The sequence below is a fragment of the Syngnathus floridae genome, chromosome 11 (assembly GCF_059516105.1).
Source record: "Syngnathus floridae isolate MCC-2025c chromosome 11, RoL_Sflo_1.0, whole genome shotgun sequence".
In the NCBI taxonomy this organism is placed as follows: Eukaryota; Metazoa; Chordata; class Actinopteri; order Syngnathiformes; family Syngnathidae; genus Syngnathus; species Syngnathus floridae.
This window is the reverse complement of record NC_142423.1, coordinates 12,422,630-12,436,528: the sequence shown is the minus strand read 5'-3', so window position 1 is coordinate 12,436,528 and position 13,899 is coordinate 12,422,630. Positions and strand designations below refer to the sequence as shown.

The 13,899-nt window shown below is 44.0% G+C and overlaps 1 protein-coding gene across 1 annotated transcript; it reads left to right on the top strand.

Annotated features, from left to right (window-relative positions):
- Window positions 1-103: 103 nt before the first annotated feature.
- On the top strand, window positions 104-13,806 carry shq1 (SHQ1, H/ACA ribonucleoprotein assembly factor). Its single transcript, XM_088389114.1, has 12 exons — window positions 104-255; window positions 835-1,001; window positions 1,110-1,174; window positions 1,995-2,123; window positions 2,220-2,380; window positions 2,459-2,571; window positions 2,652-2,749; window positions 5,801-5,958; window positions 6,379-6,432; window positions 7,379-7,502; window positions 9,336-9,456; window positions 13,015-13,806. Exons 2-12 carry the CDS (start codon window positions 859-861, stop codon window positions 13,574-13,576), a joined length of 1,728 nt encoding a protein of 575 aa, XP_088245240.1. The 5' UTR covers window positions 104-255; window positions 835-858; the 3' UTR covers window positions 13,577-13,806.
- Window positions 13,807-13,899: the final 93 nt, after the last annotated feature.

Below are 13,899 nucleotides of genomic sequence, written 5' to 3'. Positions count from 1 at the left end.
ACCGCATCTATTTCAAAACGGGTCATTTTTTTTACACAGTGATTAAACTCTTGTCTTCCGGAGCCTATCTCAGGCCAACTGCCTTAAGGGCAATTGAGAGACGTGATTAAACCTAAACAAGAGTTGGTTAAAACAATTAAAGGATCAAAACAAATTGACGAGTGAATATGATATATTGTTGACCGTATACACGGTTCACTACGGTAAAACATGGCAGCCTCGGCAAGGCTACATGCGTGAAAGAGCTTTGTTTTGGTGAGTGCAAACAGTCACACTTTTGCTGTTTAACTGTATTATATGCTAACGACAGTCCAGTAAAACGGATTACTGCTCTATAAGTGAAAATAGATCATTGTTTGTTATTCGTGTTGTTACTCTGTTCGCCGAGTTTCTTCGCGTTGCTATCAACGTGGTCAGGATAAACAAAACTCCCATTGAAAAACTGTCAAGTCTGATGTGTCAAGCAGATAAATGCAGAATGATGTCATTTATGGACACAGTGCTGATTTAATAATCGTTTTCTGGGTATTTCTTTGAATTCGGTGTGCATGTGTTCATGTAAACCTCTGACATATGTATTCACTATAATGTCGGTGCTAGGGGCGCAAATAGTGTAAATTTGCGGCGCAATTTTTGTTTAGAGTGATAAAAGTCTGTCATCTCAATGAATAAATCATTCAATTATGCACCGAATACAACCATGCAATGTACCTACAACTGAATTTGCAGGCGAAGGGTTGAGAAACGACACGATTGAAAATGGGGTGAACCACACAGGGGCGCACTACTGCTCTCCAGCCACTGTTGAAAGTGTTCTCTTCCTTTTTTCCGCAGGTGATTATCACAGAAATATTCACAATGATAACTCCTGCGTTTGACTTGAGTCAGGATCCTGAGTACCTTATCCTCTCAGTCCGCGTCCCCTACACCAGAACATCTGAGTTTGACCTCTACATTGATGGAACAGATATTAAATTCTATGCCAAACCGTACTTTCTGAGGTAAGTTTATGCAAAAATAAATTGGATTACAGAGATGTAATTAGAATGTCATGACCTTTTTCTGGAGTAAGAAATACAGGTCAAACATCTGTATTATTTTATTTGTAGGTTGACACTTCCAGGAAGGGTAGTAGAAGATGGAAGAGAAAAGGCAACATTTGACATTGATAAAGGTTTGTAATAACTCAACTGGGCGAAAGAGGGTTCTGTTTTAATGAGAATTACGTGCAAGTTTTATTGGAGCATTTGCAGAACCGAGGTGACAGGGCCACTGACTCCCCCCGTTGGCACCCTGGGCTGTATAAAATCTATTTAAAAGCATTGAACTGATGAGGGTGAAATATATTAGGAAGCCCAGCCTCTTCTAATATTGTGCATTACTGTTTTTCAGTTTGAATGAAAGCAATATCTGGCTATCTCTCTGCAGAGGGAAACTGCACCTCGCTGAGTCATGTTTCCACTCAGTCAGTGACTGTTCCCTGTGGCCTTTTTAGTACGCACTTCAGTCAATCAAGTGAGCTAAATTAACAAGATGATGATGATTTTTCAGCCCATTTAAAAGGCCACTGAGATCATATGTAACGTGCCGTTACAAACTGCATCGTACGATAGTGGCAGGTGGGCTTGTGGAATCTTGTTTTTGAATATATTGCATGACAATGACCATCGGCATCATGTTTTCGATATAGAGTAACGTGGGCACTTTGATCTGTTTCATCGAATCGGTTATAATGAAGTCGTCTTAATGGAGACATCTGTCTCGTTGATGCTGACACCGTCTGTCAGCATGGCCCTAGTTGACATGGTGCGTCAAAATAATCCTGTAACATCTGCTAATAAATCTCCACTAATGAGTACGCTTGTGCAGATGTATCACGAGGAACTGTTATTTTTATAACAATGGTTCCAAACCTGAAGTCATACACATTATTATAAGGAAATTCAGATTCTCTGTCTTTTTATCACTAATAAAAGGTTTGACGTCCTTTTCAGGTCTCTTCACCGTGCAGATCCCTAAAGAAATAGCTGGAGAGCACTTTGAAGGCCTCCAGATGCTGACAAGTCTCCTCGCCCCCAGAGGCTCCCGTTCGGCAAAGCCTCTGTTGGAGGACATCAGCCCAGGTAAGTTGCAGCAATGTGTCATCGGCAGTAAAAATAGCGTGGGCTGTGACTCATGTTGAAATCAGTGTTTGATTTATTTTATTTTTTTTATTAAAGATTGCAGCGAAAGTGCGGGCCATGCTGAAGCAGAAGATGAGGAGGAGTTTGACTGGCAGGTTGAGCAGGAAGTTTATGTTGAGAGATCTGAAGAGGAGCTAAGTGGCCTGCAGAAATACGGCTTTGGTAATAAGAGGGCTGGAGTGTTTGCCAGATTACAGGTAAAAACAAATGAATAACACCCCTTGTGCAGATCATTCGATCGATATTGATCTTAAATTAGTCGGTTGTTCTGACAGGAAGAACTGAGTGATGTGATAGATGTTAAAAACCCAGACAGTACAACAAAAGCTGAGAGGAGGCAAGCGAGGCTGGTGGCGGAGGCTTCGGCCTTTTCCCCCGATCACTACTTGTAAGTCTAGCCACAACCAAACCTCCATTTCTTTCTTTTTACATCTTGACATTCCGCTGAAATATTTGGTGGTGTTGCAGAGCTGATTTGTTTGAAGACGACGAGATAAAGAGACTGTTGAAATTCAGACCATGGTGGACAAACCTTTGTTCTTCACCCGAGCAGGAAGAAGAGCTTGGTATGTTTAAATATAATCTATAATCTGTAAAAAGAAATGTGATTTCTACTTTTGTGCGATCTAAAATATGTTGCGAGCTTTTAGTATAGCCTAGTGCAGGGGTCACCAACACGGTGCCCGCGGGCACCAGGTCGCCCGTGAGGACCGCATGAGTCGCCCGCAGGACTGTTCTAAAATTAGCTCAAATAGCGGCACTTGTCAGTGAGCTGCATCTATTTATTTTACAGTCAAACCTCGGTCTTCGAACGTCCTGGTTTTCGAACAAATCAGAATTCGAACAAAAAATTCGAGGTCGAACCTCGCGAGATGAGCCGGAAGGACCCGAGAAAACCCGACCGCGCGGCCCAGATGCCGACTGACTCCGTTGTTATTGTATTTTTGTTACTTTGAAGATTGTATTAACCCCTAATCATGCCTCCAAAGAAAGCAAGTGGGAGCAGTAAAGCCATCCTAAAACACTAAGACGCTCTTAAAGCAATGGGACAGTGAGCGCCCGGCGCGCTACGGTTGCGCGATCGGACCAAATTAAGATCCCTGCGCACTTTGTACTGGGAAAAAAAAAGATTCGGAATTCAACCGATTCGCTTCTCGAACCGCCTTCTGAAATGGATTGTGGTCAAAAAACAAATTGGCTATTTCAGAAGTGTGTGTCAAACTGGTAGCCCTTCGCCTTAATCAGTACCCACGAAGTAGCTCTCTGTTTAAGAAAGGTTGGTGACCCCTGGCCTAGTGTGTTGAAAGCAAATCATCCGTGAGTTCTGAAGGCTTCGAGAAGGTGGCATAAATTAAATTAGCAGAAAAGTAAGAAAGCATGGCCGCATTGTTGTCAATTCTCTTTCAGCCCAATGAACGACCTTCATTCTTTGTACTACCCAAATGGATTTCACTGGTGGGGGTTTTCTTCACTTCAACAGAGCGCTATTTCAAATCCCCAGAGGACACATTGGTCTTCTTCCGGTCCACCTCAAGAGGAGGGTTAAAGCTTGTGGGTTATGAAGCCGCAGTGCCTAAAATGGCCCCGGGGGCACTTCAGTGGCAATGACACTTGCCTTTTATGAGAGCTTGAACTTGGACCTCACTCAATCACCGCTTCACCCTTAAAGAAATGCCTCTCTGCCATTTTTTTACGTGACGAACATCCCGCTTCCTTCCAAAGTTCCAAGTGGCTTTTATGATCACTTGCCATCCATCTAAAAAATCAATTGCTCATTAACTACGACAGATATGAGCTCTTTGATAGCAGGAGCGTCCCGACTTAATTTCTTTTTAGGCCTCAGCCATAGCCAAGAGCCTTTTTTAATTGTGCTATCCAGCTCATCTCGCAGTCTGCTAATACCAGCACGATTTAAGGAGGCGCATGGCTCACAGTTACAGCTTAGATGGAGCGCGTGGCCGCTGCAAACTCCCGAGCGGATTTAGATTAAAGCGATAACGTTGTCACAGGAGCTCGCGCTTTTAGCTGCGTCAGAGCAACCTCGTCCACGCTAAGGGAACGGGACCAAATTTGTGCACCATGCTTCTTGGTCCAGACAAGAATGAGTCAACACAGCCAAAAGTTTTTGTAACCCCTTGACCGCATTTTAAGACAGCATCTCCGATCAGGTGGAAATATAAGCCACAATGACATCAGCCTGAATTTAAGAACTCGTTGTCAGATTTTGACTTTTGACTCTTGAGGTCCCTTTTTTACATCTGCACCAGGCCTCTTTCTCTGCTGCCGTGGCTTGATGTATATGCCACCTGACAGATGGGTGCGGACACAAGTGCTAATGAAGTAGAAAGTGGAGCCTTTGTGCTGCACGGGCGGTGCAGCGACAGGCCCCAGCTGTCCACCGGAGGCCCGTCCGTATTCAGACGCCGCCGCTGCAGCCTAAATGGACCTGACAGCCTGCCTGGCCTCTCGCTGCCCACTCAAGCTGGATTTAGATGCCACTTGGAAAACGCTGACCTTTGACCACATTTAGGCTGACCACTCATTTTAAGATTTCAAGTATGTACACTTGTAGACCTGACACAAGGTCATATGTTGACCCTGATTCATCAAATCTGTGGAAGGATCGTCTGTACCTTGCCAAATTTGTCTGGCTGGGTTCCTACTGAAGAGCTATGCCATTTGTTTTGCTCACTGTGCATTTGAATGTTTTTGGTGCTTCCAATTTTCATCCCTAATATTTACCCGAAGTTATTAGGCCATCTGGACCTGCGGCGAGCACCGAAGAGACAGGCTGCCTGTCCAACTGGAGGCATTAGTTGGAAAATTAATTTCCCGTCAGCCTTATATGCTGTGAGTTAATGCCCATTAGAATTAATGTGCTCCATATCTGAGACAAATAACCATGCATGAACGCAATTAGGAAAGTAAATCCATCCGGATTGCTCTTCTTTCCAGCGTTTGCTCTAATGGTTCTCACAATTTTATATGATTAAACTCTTAATCATTGACAATAGCAATATAAACATAAAGAAATTAATTTTCTTTTTTACACCCAAGTTTAAGACTCGATTGTGCAATACAATTTTAATGAATAAATAATGTCATTGACAATAGCAAATTAAACAAAAATAAATGAATAAATTTTTTTACACCCAGATTTAAAACTCAATTTGCTTATACAATACAATTTTAATTAATAAAATCATCATGTTCTTTTCTTTTTTTGTTTGTTTTTAATTGTAAATTGAATTCTACAGGTTATAGAAAAAAATAAACCAAAAAAAAGTGGATTTTTATTTTCGCAACACCCATCGCCCGAACAGTACAAACAGATGTGCTTACCGCCGAAGTCGTGTCGGTTCTTCGACGCACAAAGGATGGAGTCAGGTAGCGTCTGCAGGGAGCCAATGTAATGCAGCAGGAATCTCCTTCCCAGCAGAGCCGAGCCCCCACTGCAGCCAGACAGGAAGTGCTGAGTGTGCATGTAATGTACACGGATGGGGAAAGTAAAATTGACGTCTTATTTTTGTTCGTTTTTAAACTCTCTCTAGGACTGCATCATATTGTCATGACCTTTATTTTACTCTTAACACCTGGTCCGTATTATTCTCGTGCAGTTACACCATTCAGCGACGAGGAGAAAGAGCAGTTGAGAAAATTCAACAACCAATCGTACCTGCTGGACAAGACTTCACGTTACCAAGCGTGGCTCAGCCTGGTGGACGTGATTCTGGCTTACTGCTACGAAGTGCGCTCCACCGAGGGAGAGCACAACGTAAGTGGCCGCGTGAATGTGTGAAGAGACGACTCCTCCTGAGCAGCACTTAGCCTCAGAGGACAGAGTGTTCTTTCCTCAAATCCTTAAGACCACTTTTCCATTTCATCTGTGACCTTAAGAGATTAGTGGCGTACATGAGAGCTGAGTAAAGGGCTCTTTTTTTTTTGTCACAGCTTTGAGGTGAGCGCACAGAGGCAAGAAGAGCAAGGTGTCTCCCATTGCAGAAGAACATTGGCACAATCCAACCCCAAAAATATACATGAAAAACGTTGAACCCAAATTATATCCAATTTGAACAATTTGTCTATTTATATGCTTATATTTTGTGAATTTTAGCACACTTTGCATTTTTGTGTATTACCAAATTAATAGAATACTTGACCATTTTTTAAATTCTTTTCTGTCCTATTATGCAAGGTGGAGTCACCATGGACAATCAGAAAACTCAGTGGGACTCTGTGTTGGCTGGAGGTACGTCTTGCTCCAAAAATAATAAATGCAATAACTACTTTTCTGTTTTTGTTGGATTGAGACATCTCAAGCTTCCACAAAAAAGATTGTCATTTCTTTACAGTTCGATGGATTTGAGATGTTAGTTTTCCAAGATTCCAAACAGATTGTTCTGATTCAGTCACCAGCAATTGGTGCACAGCCACATGTAACACGGTCCTGACAGTGTAGGTCGTGACCAACCAATCAGGGGAGAGTAATATTCATGAGTACACAGGAAAAAAAAAAATCTTTTGAAGAATGAGCGTAAAATACACGGGTGTGTGGATCTGTCCGTCTTCTTCCTCTGTGGCGGCATCTGAGTAAACAACAGCCTCCCCACGGGCTGCTCATCACTCCGTCACATTCTTCTCTGCCAAGCCCCCCTTGCAATGTATCCACTCGTCGCATTCCTTTTCTTCTTCTCCCCATCTACTCCACGGGGCTCGTCCTCAGTGGACTGCCAGTGTGACTCGAGCGTGATGCACACCTTCTCCGCACTCCTGCTAAACAATCCAGAGGGAGAGAACGATCCCCGATGAGTCGACACTCGTGCCCCAGCTCACAGTGCTCTCTTAATAGGCCTCAATGAAGGAGAATAATACAAGAGATAAAATCTCCCGGCGCCGCAATGTGAGTGCCGATGCAGTGTTTAAAGACAAGCAGCAATTAAGAGGCTAACCGAGCAGCAGTGGGAGTTTGAAGCACCTATTTTGTCAGCTCAATAAATGGAAGGGGATTGTTAAAAGTAATTAGCACACCACTGACTGTGATGAACACCAATAGGAGCCTGTGTAAAAGGGAAGCGGGGTGGGGGGGGAGCCCTGTGGCCAAAATGTCTGGCTGAACCCGTGTTTACTGCCTTTTGCATCTTGATGTGATTTTGTGCTGGGTAATTTTTGTGAGTGCCGTGCCCTCTGTCCCTCAGACGTACAGCTCTCTGCAGGAGGTCCTGGTGTCGTTCGGAAGGAGGGTTGTGTGCTATCCGCTCTACCGACACTTTGCCATGGTGGCGGCTGCTGTTTCTGACGCGGCTAAAGTGTTACGCTCAGGTGAGTTTTTCTTATCGTCAATGATTTGATTTGCTGTCAATGACAGCAAATGAAATGCCTTTAAACCCTAGAGTCACGTTTGTGAGCCTCATTAGGTCCAAGTGGAAGTTGATCAGGAGAGCAAGAGAAAGAGCAGCTGCTCCCACTTTTCACCTCGCTTTACCTTGTTAGCACCCTCAAAGCATGTTGTGCAACTCAATGTAGAAATTGCACGACTATCTGAAACCTCTGCCACAAGCCCGGACGATATTTAGCCTCCGTTTTGTAAGATAATCAAGACAAGGTCACCAAAATGATCACGAGCCAAATGGGCTTGTCATTTCTACAACCGGCGATGGGATAATAACATGATTTCGTTCTCCCTAACTTTCGAATAATCAGAAAAATCTAAATACCATTATTAATAACAATTTTTATCAGCTAACGCAGTAATTGTCAACTGGTGGTCCGCGGCCCTTTAGTGGTCTGTGGTGGTTTTTGAGGCGGTCCACAAAATTGGAAATAATTGTAAAATGTTTAAAAATAAAATTTATTTATCATTTAGACTATTTTCCAGCTGAATTTGTGACTTATTTACCCATCCAAATTATGTCAAATTTAGCTGAGATTCCCAAACTAGACATACAGATGCAAATAAATATAGGTCTATCTTTCTTCGCTGCAAAATAAAATCATATTCCGCCAATGCAGTGGTCCCTGAGTTGCTTCTTGGTTGGAATGGTGGTCCCTTGGACAAAACCAGTTGAAAGTAACTTTACCAACCCTGAAATACATAATATTTCTATTTATTTAATCTTCTTATTAAATTACCATGTTGGATATGCCATTCACCTGCTCCTCAGAGCAATTACTCCTCGAAATGTCAACAAACAGCTTTCCTCATGAAAAAGGAAATGGCATCTTGGAGGCAAGCGTGTGTTTTTGCTTCACACGATCCAAGTCTTGACATTGAGGGCAGAGTTCCCTGCATATGATCCCGCGCTTAAACGAGAACCAAATGTTTGTTTAAGGTTTTCCACACTGCCAGAGTGTTGTGCTTATTTGGCTTGGCTTGGAATGTCTCAGACAATGCGGCCTGGCATTGCAAAGGTGGAGAATGTCATTTTATTCTTCCCTCAGTCAATTGTTGGTTCTATCAAAAGGTTGTTTATGTGCTTGACTGAAGGGAAAAAATCTTTGGTGGTTTAATTTACGGATTGAAGCAAATCATCTGTGAGAATCGTAAATATCCCTACACAGGTGACATTTTGCCGCTATTTATATCAGTTCAAAGACAAATAAGTACTGAACTGCAGAATCCCTCCAGGATGATTCTAGAAATAAAACTTTGTCATGAAAGGAAATGAAAAAAAATCGACATGCTTGCGCTTTTCTTGTATTTAAAACTTTCTTGACAATTGACCTACTTCGAGGAAGACCTGACGTAAACGTTCATCAGCAGTAAGTGAGTTTGTCGAGACATTTGCAAAATGTAATACAGAAGCCTCGGAGTTCTTCAAACAACTTTTTGGTTGTTTGAAATCCAACATGTTTTCGACAGAAATTCTTGCCCCAGCTCCAATTAAACTGACAGAACTAAAAATAGAACAGTCCTGCTTTTTTCTTTTTTTTTTTCTTTTTCCGAATTGTTGACCAGACTCCTTCTCTAACAGTCTGGATTAAATTACTCACTTGTCTTAATAGGATTTTGCTCTGATGTCACACCCTTGTCTTTGATGCATAAGCGCGGGCTACAAGCCCACGGATGCATCTGGTGTCTGTCGGCAGCCGGGGGTGCCTTGTAAGGAATACAAATGTTTTCATTTGCATGCCGTGTTGTGTTCCCGTGTCTAGGGAAGGCCTGCATCCTCAAATGCCTGCTTGATATTCACAAAGTCTTCAGACAGAACGACCCAGCTTACATCCTCAACGATCTCTACATTACCGACTACTGTATCTGGATCCAGAAGATCAAGTAAGTCCACCGACACCTTGTCATAAAGTACACGTGCAAGGACGGGCACCTATGCGACCTCCATCTTCGAATAATTAGCTCGATAGCTCGGGGAAGCGCCATTCGGTCCGTGTGGTGCGTTAACAATCTTGAGGAGAGGATTAGCGGTGTCATTTGTCAGAGTTGGAGCCAGTCAAAGATGCAAAAAGTTGTATCGGTGAGATTCCGGACGATTGCATAAAGGGATTCAGCCTTGTTCATAAACCAGTTCACAGCAAAAAAAACGCAAAATCGACACTTTTGTTCTCGATAATTCTTCCATCTTGACACTTGGTCCACGATGCAATGGTGAACCTGCGAGCGCATGACTCGAAAATGAACTGTTTCACTTTTGGCTCGAGTTAAGCAAACTTGGTGTGCTTGTCTGGAAAAAGCCCAGTTGAAAAATGTGCGCCTGATGTTGTAGGCTTACTGCCCAGATGCCGGCTTTATAAACGCTCTGGAGGGACTTAGCACCCCCCCAAAATTCCTCGTGTTTTCCTTTTGCATTTTTCTCAGAGAAATTTTGGAATTTACTGTGAAGCAGCTGAAGTTCGTGCGTCGTGATGGATTGTCGAAAGCTCCGTTCATCGGCCGTGGCATATCTTTCTTCCCCGAGATCGAAGCGCAGAGAATAGATATACTGTGGCGAGACTTTTTGTCTTCCTCTGGCAGCGCACTTAAAATAAGTGATCTGTCTCTAAGGCTTGGGGGCACACGAGAAAGATTTCAGCTCTCTGCTTCTCCTTCTCTGCTTGTTTATATTTAAAAAAAGAAAAGAAAAGAATGTCAGTTTGACCTTACACGTTGAGTCTCACTACAGGTCATCAAGCAGATAAGCTGAAGTTCGCGTGTCCACATTGATAGACTTGATCGAGTCTTGCAGCCCCAGGTTTCGAATTTTTATTTTGCAATTTAGGATTAGCGTTTTCTGAGCGTGGCTTGTGTGAGCCGACAGGTGTCTAACAGTGAACCGAACGAACGCTTGAGTCTCGCCTCCCTTTTGTGTAACTCGACAGCATTGTTTTCACCCGTCTCCGCGCGATATTCCCTCATGCAGGATTTGTCATGTAAGTAAGTCATCTTTGGGAGCTAAGCGGGTAAAATGAGATTACATCACACCCTCGGCGCCTTCCATGCCTGCATCTCGTCGGAGCTCGCAGATGAGGCGAGACACGATCAGTCTCAAATGATGGCGCACGGCGATTAATGCTTGTTTGTCGGCCTCGGGGGCTTGATTTATTTCATCTCCGTGTCGTCCCACGTGCATTTCTTCCCATAAAGTCCCCCTGACTGCAGAGACATCGCTTTCAGATTTACAACCTCATAAAGGTTTCAGTGTGATTTAAGCCAAAGGGCAGGCACTTCTTTTTACTCTCACACACTCGCACGCTCACAGTCAAAACAAAGGCGACTGAGATTTGAATGCAGCAAGGCCACGATTATGATGAGAGATGTTGTGCATTGTTCCAGCAGAAGATACGGAGCCAAAAGTGTGAAGTGAGCACTCCCCAAAGAAAAAGCAGTCCGTATGGAAACAGCAAAGAACGTTTTACAGAGCTGGCACCTCAATTTCTTCTGGCTTATGATGATGTGATGAAGAACCCCAAACTGGGCAAATCTGTAAAAAAAAAAATAATAATCCAGAATTGGCTGAGTGTCCGCTTGCTACATTGGCAAATTACCAGGCAGACCGTCAACAGTTTTGGATGACTTCAGAGGGGATGAGATGAGTTCTCAGAGGGCTTTTGTGAACTCTATAAATGAGTAACGCTGCGTGTTGATCTCATGTTTGCCTCGGCACCAGAGGAGAGCCGACAAGCCCAGTGGGTTAGAACAAAGACGTGGGATTTCCAAGCTAACACGGACAAGTAGCACAGATTTCTTCCCTGCGTGAGGCCACTTCAGCTCTTTGTCTTGAGCAGACCGTCTTATGTTTCAGTGTTCGGTCACACAGGAGCGATGGATCGTATCTCCAACTTGGTTGCTTTGATTTCATCCACTGACTTATTCTTGTTAGTCTGTTGTCTTGATGGTGGTGTGTATTTGTTGTTTTGGCTGAGATGCAAATGTTGTGATAGGGGTAGTGTGCGTCGTTTGGAATTTGACAAAACTTATGTTATTTATTTGTTTGTTTGGTTGGTTATTTATTTATTCGTTCATTAATTTATTTACGAGGGTATAATTTCTTTTGGTTATTCTGTTTTCAGCGTTGGATGCCTCGTCCTTGGTATTTCTATTTGGATGTGTCTCATTGATCCACCTTGAAGGCACATTTTATGTGAAAAAAGTGCTGGCGGACATGCTGGATAAGGTTCTCTTTCAAACAAGGATGAAAGCACCATCCGAATGTAATTGAACTCGAATACACAGAATCTGAAGTCTTTCTCTCCTCCCGTTTTCATTTAAGCACTTTGGCAGATGGAGGCGTCTTTGTCTTAGCCAAAGTTTTCCAAGCTGGAAAGAGCCAGCCAGCCAGCCCTTCTCAGTTTAATGAAGGCTAGCCACAACAGCGGCGTAGTAATGACCGGTTTGTGTACAACGTTATCCCTCCCCCTCCTGGACCCAGCCTTTGTATTCACCACAGGCCAAGCTTCTCCTACCACAGAGCAAGGGAGGGGAGGGAAAACAAGCCGGCCTCTCCAATGCTAACTCAATAATGACTTCCCACGGGGGGGGAAGAGAATACAGGGCCGGCTTTTGAAGTGGCTGTTCGGCAGGAGCCTCACCCGCCTCCATCGCACTGTTGGAGACGAGCCCCGTTCAAGTCCATCTTCATCATCGGGCCTTTGTCTCATAGTCATCAGTTCGAGGAGAGTTGGAACTCAGTTCCTTGAGTTCGTAAAAATGAACCTGATGAATCTGACGTGTTCATGAACGACTGCGGAACGTATGCAGATTTACCGGTCCAGTCCAATTTGCTGGCGACATGCTCCAGCAAATCACTTTCAAATTGACTGTTCGACAATGACGAATCCAATTTGAAGTCAGGGGTCTGTGAAAGCTCGTCCACACTACATTCATTTGAGCATGCTTTTATGCACCATCTCACGTCTGAGATCTCTTTACATTATCTCTACTGAGGTGCAAATGTATGCACAGCCTAAGTTGTCCCCCACAAAAAAAATACTTTACGCATCAGAGATTGCTGCTAGGACTGCATCGTAAAGAGGAACAGTTGTGGGAACAGTAAGAATGGGTCGCAGGAGCTGAGTGTGAAAATGAGAACGACAACAAAGGGAAATACTTCAACCTGAACAGACGCCGTCTGGCTCTCAGTGACCCAGAGAGGTCAGCTCGTAATCGCCATAGCGAAGGAGGTAGCACGTATGGCTCAAAATGCAGTTCTGAAAGTTTGTCCCTGAATGTAAGGCCAACTACTCCAGTGGGTTCATTTAACGGTGAGGAGGGATTAGCAGGAGTGACTTTGCCAAAGATGCGGGCAGCCACTATTTGTGGAGCTCTGCGCTTGTTGTCACACCGAAGGACCCGACTCGGGATTTCAACTGAGTAATCAAGTGTGTAAATCTAATCTTGTAGGTCAAAGAAGTTGTCAGCCTTGGCCACTGCGCTGCAAGAAATCTCCCTACAGAAAAAAGATTTGGATTTGGACATTGAGGAACTAGAAGAGGCAGCCGCGATGGTTGCTGAAGAAGACGAAGAGAGCAGCAGCGGTTCCGACGACAGCAGCACTTCGGAAGAAGATGACGAGTGTGAAGCAGAAGAGCGAGCTTGCGCTAAATCCCGAGGAGGGGGAGGAGAGTCTTCTAAGGACGGCCCTCTTCAGCCCCAACACGACTCCTCCGTCTGCACGTCCGTCCCACAGGAGGGAGCAGCCACAGCGCTGTCAACGGAGAACAGCGTCCACATCCTCCCTCAAGCTCCAGAAGGCGTCCAACCGCTCATCCAGGAGCTCGGCGAGCTCCGTATCGCTCAAGAATCGCACGGCGGTCCTGAAGCGGAAAGAAAGCCCTCGCAGCAGAGCATCGCCTCATCAGGAGGAAGCAGCGGTGCAATTTTGTTGGAGTGCAATCCTGGGAGAAACCCCTTCCTCGTCATTCCAGAACGGGAAGATCCTCATTCGCCGGACTTTATCTCATGATGGGGACTATTTTGTAATTATAGCTTTCATGTAAGTCTTTTCAAGAAATGTGATTGGTTCACTGAACTGATATTTTCTCACCTGTTACCGTTGCGTTTATGTGATGACGAGTTATTTGTTTTTTTTTCATCATGCAGGAATTGGAACAAGGGATTTTTCTGCCGTGTTCTTTTCCTCTTGATACCTTTTGCTTGTCTGCAGAACTTATAATAAATGGTTATTAAAACACACTGAAATAATTTGCACATTTTGTTTTTAATTACGAGTAGCCAGAAGAAAATTGACCCTCGGGTCGTGTTAAGCGTTAAAGAATGTGGCAAAAA

Coding starts and splice junctions, on each gene's coding strand:
- shq1 (XM_088389114.1), top strand. CDS start 859: ATGATAACTCCTGCGTTTGACTTGAGTCAGGATCCTGAGTACCTTATC. Junction 2,124..2,219: donor GTTGGAGGACATCAGCCCAG/GTAAGTTGCAGC, acceptor TTTTTATTAAAG/ATTGCAGCGAAAGTGCGGGC. Junction 9,457..13,014: donor ATCTGGATCCAGAAGATCAA/GTAAGTCCACCG, acceptor CTAATCTTGTAG/GTCAAAGAAGTTGTCAGCCT.